This window comes from Oncorhynchus keta, chromosome 14 (genome assembly GCF_023373465.1).
Source record: "Oncorhynchus keta strain PuntledgeMale-10-30-2019 chromosome 14, Oket_V2, whole genome shotgun sequence".
In the NCBI taxonomy this organism is placed as follows: Eukaryota; Metazoa; Chordata; class Actinopteri; order Salmoniformes; family Salmonidae; genus Oncorhynchus; species Oncorhynchus keta.
In genome coordinates this window covers 8314514-8330232 of record NC_068434.1, presented here as the reverse complement: position 1 = coordinate 8330232, position 15719 = coordinate 8314514, and the positions used below count along the sequence as shown (strand labels likewise).

General features: G+C 37.7%; 1 protein-coding gene across 1 annotated transcript in view; it reads right to left on the bottom strand.

Moving 5' to 3' along the window:
• Positions 1 to 3471: 3471 nt before the first annotated feature.
• The window catches only part of ydjc (YdjC chitooligosaccharide deacetylase homolog), an 18643-nt gene continuing 6395 nt past the window's right edge, over positions 3472 to 15719 (bottom strand). The window contains exons 4-6 of the mRNA XM_052460959.1: positions 15570 to 15669; positions 5081 to 5258; positions 3472 to 4788 (exon numbers count right to left, since the gene is read on the bottom strand). Coding sequence (XP_052316919.1) covers positions 4437 to 4788; positions 5081 to 5258; positions 15570 to 15669 — 630 coding nt within the window. The 3' untranslated portion in view covers positions 3472 to 4436. The remainder of the gene's footprint in view (positions 4789 to 5080; positions 5259 to 15569; positions 15670 to 15719) is intronic.

The following is a 15719-nucleotide window of genomic DNA, read 5'->3' as shown; positions in this document are numbered from 1 at the left end:
GTTTAACCAGCCGGCTCATTTTTCAACTGCAGTCCCTGCCAGGATGTGATGTGAAGGGGAAAGGCGAGAGTGTCACCTCTAGCAGCAACAGATAACGAGTGAAGTCTCCGGTCTGAGTGAATTTGTTTGAATTCAGGATCTAGACGTGAAGCAGAACGTTTTTGGTAAGAATGACATCACGCAAAGGTATTCAGCTGTAGATTATGAGTGAAATTTCCATGATAGTAGTGTCTTGTCTATTTCCCATCCAGAAACAATGGACATAGCACAAAGTTGGAGCTTACGTTAACATCGGTGGCCCGAAGAGGCAAACAAGAAGTGTGGTGTGTAGCAACACAGCCTACCACTAGATGGCGCCATACTCACAACTCCATAGGACACCACCCAGTTCAGCTTCTATATCTGACTTAAAAAATAAAAAAAATGAAATAACACAAACCTGAGCCAAATACTAGGTGAAACTTTTCAGCAGTGATGTGATGTCTAAGGCTATTGATTGGTTAGATGAAGAATGTTTATTAGAGATGACTTCCTGAAACACCTGCAGTGTGGTTACGCAACAATCGCGTAACCTAGGAGATTTATTCTGTACTAGAGCCCTGCCTGCTTATCACTGTAGCTTACTTTCATACCCACAGACAAAGTTTGCATTCCAAGTAAATTCCATATGAAGTGAACAACTTTTGACCAGATTTACATTTACTATGTTATGTCTACCCTTGAGACCAGATGGGCTCTAACTAGGGAATAGTAGTTGTCCATAGGAAATGGGGTTCCATTTGAGATGCGGAGGCTCACCTCCCTCTGAGGGGTATTGTAAAAAATAATATATAATAAAAAACAGGTTTAAGGAGCAACCTGGACTCAGGGGTAGACGTAACATAGTACATGTAAATCCGGGACTCTCCAATTAGTATAATTTGCTACGTTTCATATGGTATGTATTCATTTGTGGATGTCCTTCCATTCAGCCACAAGAACATTAGTCAGGTCAGGCACTGATGTTGGGACATTAGTCCTGGCTCGCAGTTGGCGTACCAATTCATCCCAAAGGTGTTCGATAGGGTTGAGGTCAGGGCTCTGTTCAGGCCAGTCATGCTCTTCCACACAGATCTTGACAAACCATTTATGTATGAACCTCGCTTTGTGCTCGGGGGTATTGTCATGCTGAAACAGGAGCGGGCCTTCTCCAAACTGTTGCCACAAAATTGGAAGCACAGAAACGTCTAGAATATCATTGTATGTTGTGGCATTAAGATCTCCCTTCACTGGAACTAAGGGGCCTAGCCCAAACCATTATTTCTCCTCCACCAAACTTTACAGTTGGCACTATGCATTGGGGCAGACAGCGTTCTCCTGGCATCCGCCAAACCCAGATTTGTCCGTGGGACTGCCAGATGGTGAAGCATCATTCATCACTCCAGAGAACGCGTTTCCACTGCTCCGGAGTCCAATGGCAGCGAGCGTCACACCACTCCAGCCGAACCTTGGCATTGTGATCTTAGGCTTGTGTGCGGCTGCTCGGCCATGTTAACCCATTTCATGAAGCTCCCGGTGAACACCTCTTGTGCTGACGTTGCTTCCAGAAGCAATTTGGAACTTGGTATTGAGTGTTGTAATCGAGGACAGACAAGTTTTACGCTCTACACACTTTCTGTGAGCATGTGTTGCCTACCACCTCGTGGCTGAGCCATTGTTGCTCCAAGACGTTTCCACTTCATAATAGCGCCTCACAATCATCACACATACAGTAGCACTGCCATCATCCTATTTCACCACTTCACCTAATATTTCCCAGATATTACTTTTCTGACCCTCCCTTTTCTCTTTCTTTTCAACTCTCCATTTCACAGCTTTTCTCTTATTGAATTCAACTCAAGACATTGTCCTTTTTTTCCTCCATGGAACAACATACATTTTTTTCTGCCCGTTCCCAAAATCATTTGCCGATTGGCTGTAAAGTTATTTGGCGAGCCTACAGTTATCTAGCATCCATGCGCTAGCCTAGAGCCAAAAATAATTAAATTAAAAATCTCAATGTAGCCAACAGATTTAAGTTGCACAATAATATATTTCTTAAGGTATTGTTCTCTCTTTATTCAATCCGCCCTTCATACACACAATAATATTTCATGACCCTAAACCCGCCACCCACGGATATGACTGCAGGGACTGGGGGTTATGAGTCAACCCGCGCATCACTCGGGAAATCAGATTAGAAAATTCCTAATAAGACTCTTTTAGTCATCACCTTTGTGCGCAAAACTTCCATTGAATTAGTCAAATAATTGCCGAGGCCAAATTTCAGTCACTGCTAAAGATATGAAACCATTTATATTCATCCAATGTCTACAATGTTTTTCCATGACGTGGAACACTGCTCCCTGTGCACACCGAGTGCTAGTGCGCATGTGATAATGGTCTTTATAAACTGGCTGGTTGGTTCGAGCCCTGAATGCTGATTGGTTGACAGCTGTGGTATATCAGACCGTATACCACGGGTATAACAAAACATGTATTTTTTACTGTTCTAATTAGTTGGTAACTAGTTTATAATAGCAATAAGTCACCTGGGGGGGGGGGGTTGTGGTATACGGCCAATATATCACAGCTAAGGGCTGTTCTTATGCATGATACAACGCGGTGTTTGGCCATATTACCACACCCCTCCGTGCCTTATTGCTTAAGTATAAACCGGATGCAACCTGGATATTGATTTTCATGCGTAAGAGTATGCGAACGTGAGTAGATTACCTTTAAAATAATAGTCGAACATCTCGGACGCGTTCTCCATTATAATACCTCAGTGGGTTCTACTTGGGACTCGGAACGTGTGACTGGAATAATAAAACGGTGATAACCAAAGACGGTAATAATGATACATTTATTGTTTTAAATTAGAGGGCCGTAAAAAGCACTTCACACCACGGTCTGCTGAATTTACACAATAGCTTTTGTTTGATTTTGACACAAATGAAAATGTGGCGGCACTGACTCATCCATGGATTGATGTTTCAGCATTGTCTCAATGAAGAGTTCGGTGTTCAACTCGCCATGGGTGACATGAGTAGCTCTAGATTGCTTCGTAGGATAGCCCCCCCCCCCCAGCAGCTTGCTTCGTAGGATAGCCCCCCACCCCCCCCAGCTGCTTCTGCGTAACCCCAAAGTCTCTTACAGGGCCTGTGTGTAGCTAAATGACTCAGTTTGAATTTACTTTTGGGTGCATTGACTGTACTTACGTTGCTTTTTGGTTGAAAAAAAACTATTTTCATATACTGTGATTGAAAGTGATTGAGGGGTTACTCGTGACCAACCAAGTAAATAACAACACGCTGCAAGACATGATACTACCGAGTCCTGACTCACCTTTTAGTAACCTGACCCCCCCCCTCCACCCGGTAGCAGATGAGTCCTGTAACGCTTCAAAATGTAGGAAACCCTCATTTCAAACCAAAATACTTCATGCAAGAATGAGGTTTTCTGTCACCTTTCATTTATTCATACAGCCATTATAGTCAGTTGGGCATTTCAGACCATTCTGCTTCTTGTGATATCATTAAATAAATAGTGTGACACAAATAAAGAAATATATACAGGATTGTTCTTTTAAAAACGAGAACATTACTACATGCCCATGTTTAAAATATAATATGCTATAGGCAAGCCCTATTTGGGCCGCGCTCTTTTGGCAGTTACTCTTCTGTTGACACCTTCTTGTGTGATCAGCTGATTTGAGGTTCGCTTTGGGATGAGAGAGAGCATAGTGATTTTTGTGCTTGTCTCTCTCACCTGAGATGATTGGAAAACAACTGCCTTGTCTGTAATAAACACTGTCAAAAAATAGGATTGTGCTTCACAGAAAATAGTGGCGCCGCCTGGTGGTTTGGAGGTAAGGTTGCACCAATGAAAGAGCAGCAGAGGAGTCCAATTCCAATATCTACCCAAGCTAACCACTCAGAATGAAGCAATGTATTGGAAATGTGTTCTAAATACTCAGAACAAAGCCATTAGAGGGGGCTGTTGGGAGGAGCTATAGGAGGGCGGGCTCATTGTAATGGTTGGAATGGAATCATGGAACGGTATCGGACACATCAAACATATAGAATCCAGGTTTGATTCCATTCTATTCCGGCCATTACAACGAGCCTGTCCTCCTATAGCTCCTCCCACCGGCCTCGGGAAGCCATGTATTGGATAGATAGTGTGGCAGTAAGTGTGGATATTGGAATGTGACCCCTGAGTGGGGGACTCAGGGGTAGGATCACAAAACTTTCCCAAAATGCTCTGGGTTTAAAAAAAAAAAAATCCCATTTGAAGAATTCTGGGAATAAGCAGCAATATTCAAACCTGTAATTCTTCAATTGAGATTTATGAAACACCAGATAAAAGTTTTGGGAATTCACCAACCCTACCCCTGAGCGCGAGGGGTAGGGGCCTCAGAGGTCCCTGAAGGCACAGAGTTGGACTCTCTCCTGGGTGTAGAAGGCCAGTAGGGCAGGGTCCTTCAGGGTGGTCAACTCCTGCTGCCTGTCAGCCGACTGGGAGAAGTCGTCCGGCCCCTCCCCACACCCGCCCTCCTGGGGGTGGCTGGGGTACCCAGGGTGTACCATGAGCTCTGCCGTCAGCACGGGCCGCTCTGTGGTGTTTGTCCTGTTTTTACTTTCACCCCCAGGGGGCGACAGTGAGACATCCAGGTCTTGTTCCAGGGCATGGCTGAAGGCTCGTCTGAGGTTGGGGACTGACATGTTGTGACCCATGGTGGTCAAACCTAGATAGACATCAGGCCATCTGGGGGGGGAGAGAGAGAGAGAGAGAGAGAGAGAAAATAGAAGAGGAAGGTCATTTTCAGCTCATGGAAATATTAAAACACTATTCTCTCATTGCATGATTGAAATCCCCAGGACGACTGAGACGAACAGGGAAATAATATCACCATACGTGCCTCAAGGTAATCTTCCAAGTGTCTAGTCTAAAAGGAACATGACACCTCTCTAATACCGTACCGGGCTTTACTGTAAACAGTGTGGATCAATGAAGAGATTCTCATGACATTCTACAGGGATTTCAGCGCGTCTCCTACCTGATGCCATGTCGTCTGAACACGGGGATAGACTCCAGCGCGTCCTTCTCTACCTGCATGTAGAAGTCTCTGAGGACAGGGGACAGCCAGGGACACGAGTGTAGACCACGCTCCACAGGAACACGTGTGTAGGAGATCCCACAGTCAGACAGCACCTGGGCAAACACCTCGCACACCTCTGACACACACGCAATGTTGTTGTCATGTTGTGTTGCTACCATGTTGTCGTCATGCTGTGTTGCTGTCTCTCCTTATGTAGTGTTGTCTCTCTTTATGTAGTGTTGTCTCTCTTTATGTAGTGTTGTCTCTCTTTATGTAGTGTTGTCTCTCTTTATGTAGTGTTGTCTCTCTTTATGTAGTGTTGTCTCTCTTTATGTAGTGTTGTCTCTCTTTATGTAGTGTTGTCTCTCTTTATGTAGTGTTGTCTCTCATTATGTAGTGTTGTCTCTCTTTATGTAGTGTTGTGTTGTCTCTCTTTATGTAGTGTTGTCTCTCTTTATGTAGTGTAGTGTTGTCTCTCTTTATGTAGTGTTGTTTTGTCTCTCCTTATGTAGTGTTGTCTCTCTTTATGTAGTGTTGTCTCTCTTTATGTAGTGTTGTGTTGTCTCTCTTTATGTAGTGTTGTGTTGTCTCTCTTTATGTAGTGTAGTCTCTCTTTATGTAGTGTTGTCTTTATGTAGTGTTGTCTTTATGTAGTGTTGTCTCTCCTTATGTAGTGTTGTCTCTCCTTATGTAGTGTAGTGTTGTCTCTGTAGTATAGTGTTGTCTCTCTTTATGTAGTGTTGTTTTGTCTCTCCTTATGTAGTGGTGTCTCTCTTTATGTAGTGTTGTCTCTCTTTATGTAGTGTTGTGTTGGCTCTCTTTATGTAGTGTTGTCTCTATGTAGTGTTGTCTCTCTTTATGTAGTGTTGTCTCTCTTTATGTAGTGTTGTCTCTCTTTATGTAGTGTTGTGTTGTCTCTCTTTATGTAGTGTTGTGTTGTCTCTATGTAGTGTTGTCTCTCTTTATGTAGTGTAGTGTTGTCTCTCTTTATGTAGTGTTGTCTCTTTATGTAGTGTAGTGTTGTCTCTCCTTATGTAGTGTTGTCTCTTTATGTAGTGTTGTCTCTTTATGTAGTGTTGTGTTGTCTCTCTTTATGTAGTGTTGTCTCTTTATGTAGTGTTGTCTCTTTATGTAGTGTTGTGTTGTCTCTCTTTATGTAGTGTTGTCTCTCCTTATGTAGTGTTGTCTCTTTATGTAGTGTTGTCTCTTTATGTAGTGTTGTGTTGTCTCTCTTTATGTAGTGTTGTCTCTTTATGTAGTGTAGTGTTGTCTCTCTTTATGTAGTGTTGTGTTGTCTCTCTTTATGTAGTGTTGTGTTGTCTCTCTTTATGTAGTGTTGTGTTGTCTCTCTTTATGTAGTGTTGTCTCTCTTTATGTAGTGTTGTTTTGTCTCTCCTTATGTAGTGTTGTCTCTCCTTATGTAGTGTTGTCTCTCCTTATGTAGTGTTGTCTCTCTTTATGTAGTGTTGTGTTGTCTCTCTTTATGTAGTGTTGTCTCTCTTTATGTAGTGTAGTGTTGTCTCTCTTTATGTAGTGTTGTTTTGTCTCTCCTTATGTAGTGTTGTCTCTCTTTATGTAGTGTTGTCTCTCCTTATGTAGTGTTGTGTTGTCTCCCTTTATGTAGTGTTGTGTTGTCTCTCTTTATGTAGTGTTGTCTCTCTTTATGTAGTGTTGTGTTGTCTCTCCTTATGTAGTGTTGTCTCTCTTTATGTAGTGTTGTCTCTCCTTATGTAGTGTTGTCTCTCTTTATGTAGTGTTGTCTCTCTTTATGTAGTGTTGTGTTGTCTCTCTTTATGTAGTGTTGTGTTGTCTCTCTTTATGTAGTGTTGTCTCTCTTTATGTAGTGTTGTGTTGTCTCTCCTTATGTAGTGTTGTCTCTCTTTATGTAGTGGTGTCTCTCCTTATGTAGTGTTGTCTCTCTTTATGTAGTGTTGTCTCTCCTTATGTAGTGTTGTGTTGTCTCTCTTTATGTAGTGTTGTCTCTCTTTATGTAGTGGTGTGGTGTCTCTCTTTATGTAGTGGTGTGGTGTCTCTCTTTATGTAGTGTTGTGTTGTCTCTCCTTATGTAGTGTTGTCTCTCCTTATGTAGTGTTGTCTCTATGTAGTGTTGTCTCTCTTTATGTAGTGTTGTCTCTCTTTATGTAGTGTTGTGTTGTCTCTCTTTATGTAGTGTTGTCTCTCTTTATGTAGTGGTGTGGTGTCTCTCTTTATGTAGTGGTGTGGTGTCTCTCTTTATGTAGTGGTGTCTCTCTTTATGTAGTGTTGTTTTGTCTCTCCTTATGTAGTGTTGTCTCTCTTTATGTAGTGTTGTTTCTCTTTATGTAGTGTTGTCTCTATGTAGTGTTGTCTCTCTTTATGTAGTGTTGTCTCTCTTTATGTAGTGTTGTGTTGTCTCTCTTTATGTAGTGTTGTCTCTCTTTATGTAGTGGTGTGGTGTCTCTCTTTATGTAGTGGTGTGGTGTCTCTCTTTATGTAGTGGTGTCTCTCTTTATGTAGTGTTGTTTTGTCTCTCCTTATGTAGTGTTGTCTCTCTTTATGTAGTGTTGTCTCTCCTTATGTAGTGTTGTCTCTCCTTATGTAGTGTTGTGTTGTCTCTCTTTATGTAGTGTTGTCTCTCTTTATGTAGTGTTGTGTTGTCTCTCTTTATGTAGTGTTGTCTCTTTATGTAGTGTTGTGTTGTCTCTCTTTATGTAGTGTTGTCTCTATGTAGTGTTGTCTCTCTTTATGTAGTGTTGTCTCTTTATGTAGTGTTGTGTTGTCTCTCTTTATGTAGTGTTGTCTCTATGTAGTGTTGTCTCTCTTTATGTAGTGTTGTCTCTCTTTATGTAGTGTTGTGTTGTCTCTATGTAGTGTTGTGTTGTCTCTCTTTATGTAGTGTTGTCTCTCTTTATGTAGTGTTGTCTCTTTATGTAGTGTAGTGTTGTCTCTCCTTATGTAGTGTTGTCTCTTTATGTAGTGTTGTCTCTTTATGTAGTGTTGTGTTGTCTCTCTTTATGTAGTGTTGTCTCTTTATGTAGTGTTGTCTCTTTATGTAGTGTTGTGTTGTCTCTCCTTATGTAGTGTTGTCTCTTTATGTAGTGTTGTCTCTTTATGTAGTGTTGTCTCTCTTTATGTAGTGTTGTCTCTCTTTATGTAGTGTAGTGTTGTCTCTCTTTATGTAGTGTTGTCTCTCTTTATGTAGTGTTGTGTTGTCTCTCTTTATGTAGTGTTGTCTCTTTATGTAGTGTTGTGTTGTCTCTCTTTATGTAGTGTTGTCTCTATGTAGTGTTGTCTCTCTTTATGTAGTGTTGTCTCTCTATGTAGTGTTGTGTTGTCTCTATGTAGTGTTGTGTTGTCTCTCTTTATGTAGTGTTGTCTCTTTATGTAGTGTAGTGTTGTCTCTCTTATGTAGTGTTGTCTCTTTATGTAGTGTTGTGTTGTCTCTCTTTATGTAGTGTTGTCTCTATGTAGTGTTGTCTCTCTTTATGTAGTGTTGTCTCTCTATGTAGTGTTGTGTTGTCTCTATGTAGTGTTGTGTTGTCTCTCTTTATGTAGTGTTGTCTCTTTATGTAGTGTTGTGTTGTCTCTCTTTATGTAGTGTTGTCTCTTTATGTAGTGTTGTCTCTTTATGTAGTGTTGTCTCTTTATGTAGTGTTGTCTCTTTATGTAGTGTTGTGTTGTCTCTCTTTATGTAGTGTTGTCTCTCTTTATGTAGTGTAGTGTTGTCTCTCCTTATGTAGTGTTGTCTCTTTATGTAGTGTTGTCTCTCTTTATGTAGTGTAGTGTTGTCTCTCCTTATGTAGTGTTGTCTCTTTATGTAGTGTTGTCTCTTTATGTAGTGTAGTGTTGTCTCTCCTTATGTAGTGTTGTCTCTTTATGTAGTGTAGTGTTGTCTCTCCTTATGTAGTGTAGTGTTGTCTCTCTTTATGTAGTGTAGTGTTGTCTCTCCTTATGTAGTGTTGTCTCTTTATGTAGTGTTGTCTCTTTATGTAGTGTTGTGTTGTCTCTCCTTATGTAGTGTTGTGTTGTCTCCCTTTATGTAGTGTTGTCTCTCTTTATGTAGTGTTGTCTCTTTATGTAGTGTTGTCTCTCTTTATGTAGTGTTGTCTCTCTTTATGTAGTGTTGTCTCTCTTTATGTAGTGTTGTCTCTCTTTATGTAGTGTTGTCTCTCCTTATGTAGTGTTGTCTCTTTATGTAGTGTTGTCTCTCTTTATGTAGTGTAGTGTTGTCTCTCCTTATGTAGTGTTGTCTCTTTATGTAGTGTTGTCTCTTTATGTAGTGTTGTGTTGTCTCTCCTTATGTAGTGTTGTCTCTTTATGTAGTGTTGTCTCTTTATGTAGTGTTGTGTTGTCTCTCTTTATGTAGTGTTGTCTCTCTTTATGTAGTGTTGTGTTGTCTCTCTTTATGTAGTGTTGTGTTGTCTCTCTTTATGTAGTGTTGTGTTGTCTCTCTTTATGTAGTGTTGTCTCTTTATGTAGTGTTGTTTTGTCTCTCCTTATGTAGTGGTGTCTCTCCTTATGTAGTGTTGTCTCTCCTTATGTAGTGTTGTGTTGTCTCTCCTTATGTAGTGTTGTGTTGTCTCTATGTAGTGTTGTCTCTCCTTATGTAGTGTTGTCTCTCTTTATGTAGTGTTGTGTTGTCTCTCCTTATGTAGTGTTGTGTTGTCTCTCTTATGTAGTGTAATCTCTCTTTATGTAGTGTTGTGTTGTCTCTCTTTATGTAGTGTTGTCTCTCTTTATGTAGTGTTGTCTCTCTTTATCTAGTGTTGTGTTGTCTCTCTTTATGTAGTGTTGTGTTGTCTCTCCTTATGTAGTGTTGTCTCTTTATGTAGTGTTGTCTCTCCTTATGTAGTGTTGTCTCTCCTTATGTAGTGTTGTGTTGTCTCTCTTTATGTAGTGTTGTGTTGTCTCTCTTTATGTAGTGTTGTGTTGTCTCTCTTTATGTAGTGTTGTGTTGTCTCTGCTAAATGACTTAAATGTAATGTAATGTAAATGTCTCTCTTCATGTAGTGTTGTCTCTTTTTATGTAGTGTTGTCTCTCTTTATGTAGTGTTGTCTCTCTTTATGTAGTGTTGTCTCTTTATGTAGTGTTGTCTCTCTTTATGTAGTGTTGTCTCTCTTTATGTAGTGTTGTCTCTTTATGTAGTGTTGTCTCTCTTTATGTAGTGTTGTCTCTCTTTATGTAGTGTTGTCTCTCTTTATGTAGTGTTGTCTCTCTTTATGTAGTGTTGTCTCTCCTTATGTAGTGTTGTCTCCTTATGTAGTGTTGTCTCTTTATGTAGTGTTGTGTTGTCTCTTTATGTAGTGTTGTCTCTCCTTATGTAGTGTTGTCTCTTTATGTAGTGTTGTCTCTCTTTATGTAGTGTAGTGTTGTCTCTCCTTATGTAGTGTTGTCTCTTTATGTAGTGTTGTCTCTTTATGTAGTGTTGTGTTGTCTCTCTTTATGTAGTGTTGTCTCTCTTTATGTAGTGTTGTGTTGTCTCTCTTTATGTAGTGTTGTGTTGTCTCTCTTTATGTAGTGTTGTCTCTTTATGTAGTGTTGTTTTGTCTCTCCTTATGTAGTGGTGTCTCTCCTTATGTAGTGTTGTCTCTCCTTATGTAGTGTTGTGTTGTCTCTCCTTATGTAGTGTTGTGTTGTCTCTATGTAGTGTTGTCTCTCCTTATGTAGTGTTGTCTCTCTTTATGTAGTGTTGTGTTGTCTCTCCTTATGTAGTGTTGTGTTGTCTCTCTTTATGTAGTGTAATCTCTCTTTATGTAGTGTTGTGTTGTCTCTCTTTATGTAGTGTTGTCTCTCTTTATGTAGTGTTGTCTCTCTTTATCTAGTGTTGTGTTGTCTCTCTTTATGTAGTGTTGTGTTGTCTCTCTTTATGTAGTGTTGTCTCTCCTTATGTAGTGTTGTCTCTTTATGTAGTGTTGTCTCTCCTTATGTAGTGTTGTCTCTCCTTATGTAGTGTTGTGTTGTCTCTCTTTATGTAGTGTTGTGTTGTCTCTCTTTATGTAGTGTTGTGTTGTCTCTCTTTATGTAGTGTTGTGTTGTCTCTCTTCATGTAGTGTTGTCTCTCTTTATGTAGTGTTGTCTCTCTTTATGTAGTGTTGTCTCTCTTTATGTAGTGTTGTCTCTCATTATGTAGTGTTGTCTCTCTTTATGTAGTGTTGTCTCTCTTTATGTAGTGTTGTCTCTCTTTATGTAGTGTTGTCTCTCTTTATGTAGTGTTGTCTCTCTTTATGTTGTGTTGTCTCTCTTTATGTAGTGTTGTCTCTCTTTATGTAGTGTTGTCTCTCTTTATGTAGTGTTGTGTTGTCTCTCTTTATGTAGTGTTGTGTTGTCTCTCTTTATGTAGTGTTGTCTCTCTTTATGTAGTGTTGTCTCTCTTTATGTAGTGTTGTCTCTCTTTATGTAGTGTTGTCTCTCCTTATTTAGTGTTGTCTCTTTATGTAGTGTTGTGTTGTCTCTCTTTATGTAGTGTAGTGTTGTCTCTCTTTATGTAGTGTTGTGTGGTCTCTCTTTATGTAGTGTTGTGTGGTCTATCTTTATGTAGTGTAGTGTTGTGTGGTCTCTCTTTATGTAGTGTTGTCTCTCTTTATGTAGTGTTGTGTGGTCTCTCTTTATGTAGTGTTGTGTGGTCTCTCTTTATGTAGTGTTGTGTGGTCTCTCTCTATGTAGTGTTGTGTGGTCTCTCTCTATGTAGTGTTGTGTGGTCTCTCTCTATGTAGTGTTGTGTGGTCTCTCTCTATGTAGTGTTGTGTGGTCTCTCTCTATGTAGTGTTGTGTGGTCTCTCTCTATGTAGTGTTGTGTGGTCTCTCTCTATGTAGTGTTGTGTGGTCTCTCTTTACGCAGTGTTGTGTTGTCTCTCTTTACGCAGTGTTGTGTTGTCTCTCTTTACGCAGTGTTGTGTTGTCTCTCTTTGCGCAGTGTTGTGTTGTCTCTCTTTGCGCAGTGTTGTCTCTCTTTGCGCAGTGTTGTGTTGTCTCTCTTTGCGCAGTGTTGTGTTGTCTCTCTTGTCGTGATGTGTGTTTTGTCCTATATTTATATATATTTATGTATAATCCCAGCCCCCGGCCCTGCAGGATGCCTTTTGCCTTTTGGTTGGCCGTCGTTGTAAATAAGAATTTGTTCTTAACTGACTTGCTTGGTTAAATGAAGGTTAAATAGAAAATAAATGAAAAACTAGGCACACACGTAATCAGATAGGCAGCCATTTCCGATTCAGATTTGTCAAGCATTAACATGACAATCACAATTTTACCCATCAGTTATATTTTAACCATCAGTTATATTTTAATCAGTTATATTTTAACCAGTTATATTTTAACCATCAGTTATATTTTAACCAGTTATATTTTAACCAGTTATATTTTAATCAGTTATATTTTAACCAGTTATATTTTAATCAGTTATATTTTAATCAGTTATATTTTACTAATCAGTTATATTTTAACCAGTTATATTTTAACCAGTTATATTTTAATCAGTTATATTTTAACCAGTTATATTTTAACCAGTTATATTTTAACCTGTTATATTTTAACCTGTTATATTTTAACCATCAGTTATATTTTAACCATCAGTTATATTTTAACCATCAGTTATATTTTAACCATCAGTTATATTTTAACCAGTTATATTTTAACCATCAGTTATATTTTAACCAGTTATATTTTACCCATCAGTTATATTTTAATCAGTTATATTTTAACCATCAGTTATATTTTAATCAGTTATATTTTAACCAGTTATATTTTAATCAGTTATATTTTAACCATCAGTTATATTTTAATCAGTTATATTTTACCCATCAGTTATATTTTAACCAGTTATATTTTAACCATCAGTTATATTTTAACCAGTTATATTTTACCCATCAGTTATATTTTAATCAGTTATATTTTAACCATCAGTTATATTTTAATCAGTTATATTTTAACCAGTTATATTTTAATCAGTTATATTTTAACCATCAGTTATATTTTAATCAGTTATATTTTACCCATCAGTTATATTTTAACCAGTTATATTTTAACCATCAGTTATATTTTAAATCAGTTATATTTTAACCATCAGTTATATTTTAATCAGTTATATTTTAACCATCAGTTATATTTTAATCAGTTATATTTTAACCATCAGTTATATTTTAACCATCAGTTATATTTTAACCAGTTATATTTTAACCATCAGTTATATTTTAATCAGTTATATTTTAACCATCAGTTATATTTTAACCAGTTATATTTTACCCATCAGTTATATTTTAACCAGTTATATTTTACCCATCAGTTATATTTTAATCAGTTATATTTTAACCATCAGTTATATTTTAATCAGTTATATTTTAACCATCAGTTATATTTTACCCATCAGTTATATTTTAACCATCAGTTATATTTTAATCAGTTATATTTTACCCATCAGTTATATTTTAACCAGTTATATTTTAACCATCAGTTATATTTTAACCATCAGTTATATTTTAACCAGTTATATTTTAACCAGTTATATTTTAACCATCAGTTATATTTTAATCAGTTATATTTTAACCATCAGTTATATTTTAACCATCAGTTATATTTTAATCAGTTATATTTTACCCATCAGTTATATTTTAACCAGTTATATTTTAACCATCAGTTATATTTTAATCAGTTATATTTTACCCATCAGTTATATTTTAACCAGTTATATTTTAACCATCAGTTATATTTTAAATCAGTTATATTTTAACCATCAGTTATATTTTAATCAGTTATATTTTAACCATCAGTTATATTTTAATCAGTTATATTTTAACCATCAGTTATATTTTAACCAGTTATATTTTAACCATCAGTTATATTTTAATCAGTTATATTTTAACCATCAGTTATATTTTAACCAGTTATATTTTACCCATCAGTTATATTTTAACCAGTTATATTTTACCCATCAGTTATATTTTAATCAGTTATATTTTAACCATCAGTTATATTTTAATCAGTTATATTTTAACCATCAGTTATATTTTAATCAGTTATATTTTAACCATCAGTTATATTTTAATCAGTTATATTTTACCCATCAGTTATATTTTAACCAGTTATATTTTAACCATCAGTTATATTTTAACCATCAGTTATATTTTAATCAGTTATATTAATCAGTTATATTTTACCCATCAGTTATATTTTACCCATCAGTTATATTTTAACCAGTTATATTTTAACCATCAGTTATATTTTAACCATCAGTTATATTTTAATCAGTTATATTAATCAGTTATATTTTACCCATCAGTTATATTTTACCCATCAGTTATATTTCAACCATCAGTTATATTTTAACCAGTTATATTTTAACCAGTTATATTTTAACCATCAGTTATATTTTAACCATCAGTTATATTTTAACCATCAGTTATATTTTAACCATCAGTTATATTTTAACCATCAGTTATATTTTAACCATCAGTTATATTTTAACCATCAGTTATATTTTAACCAGTTATATTTTAACCAGTTATATTTTAACCATCAGTTATATTTTAACCATGAGATATAACAATTTACTAGTGCTCTATTAACTAATTAATAGTCTATAAACAACCTTTAAACCGAGAGTATCAAGTGTCACCAATGCCCTTATGACAACGACGTGGTCAAAAGCCGCACATATTCAAATGAAATAAAAAGGAATTACTACGACTAGTGGTTAAATAAACGAGTTAGATTAAACCAACAGTGGTAACCTTATTTAAAACTGAAGGCGGGGCCCTTTCCCCTCCTTGCCCTGTAAACAACGGTTGTGGAAGATGTATTCATCTCGATTAGATCACCTAACAACCATTTAACAAAACCACATGATTCTGTGACTCATCGTGTGATGTAAGAAAAAAAACCCGGGGTCATGTGCTTCATGACAATGAAGAGGAAGAGTTCCGTGGTGTCATCAGAGTGTTCTCAGTAGAGTATGTCAGTCAGAGGGGAGACGTGGTTGAGGTTCAGAATATGTCAGTCAGAGGGGAGACGTGGTTGAGGTTCAGAATATGTCAGTCAGAGGGGAGACGTGGTTGAGGTTCAGAATATGTCAGTCAGAGGGGAGACGTGGTTGAGGTTCAGAATATGTCAGTCAGAGGGGAGACGTGGTTGAGGTTCAGAATATGTCAGTCAGAGGGGAGACGTGGTTGAGGTTCAGAATATGTCAGTCAGAGGGGGAGACCTGGTTGAGGTTCAGAATATGTCAGTCAGAGGGGAGACGTGGTTGAGGTTCAGAATATGTCAGTCAGAGGGGAGACGTGGTTGAGGTTCAGAATATGTCAGTCAGAGGGGGAGACGTGGTTGAGATACAGAATATGTCAGTCAGAGGGGGAAGACGTGGTTGAGGTTCAGATGAATGAACATTGGTGAACACACACAGTTCTATTGGGTAAAACTTTTTTCGCAATGAGCATAAGAACACACACAGACCTTTCTATAGGTTTTATGACATCATACCTGGCAAGACATGAATGTGTTGGTGCCCGTCCATGTGACAGGGCAGATAACCCATCAGCTCGCCAAACAGCCTCACCTGAGCCCTCAGCTCCAGCTCCACCTGACACACACACACACACATACATACACAATGTGAAAGTACACACCTGA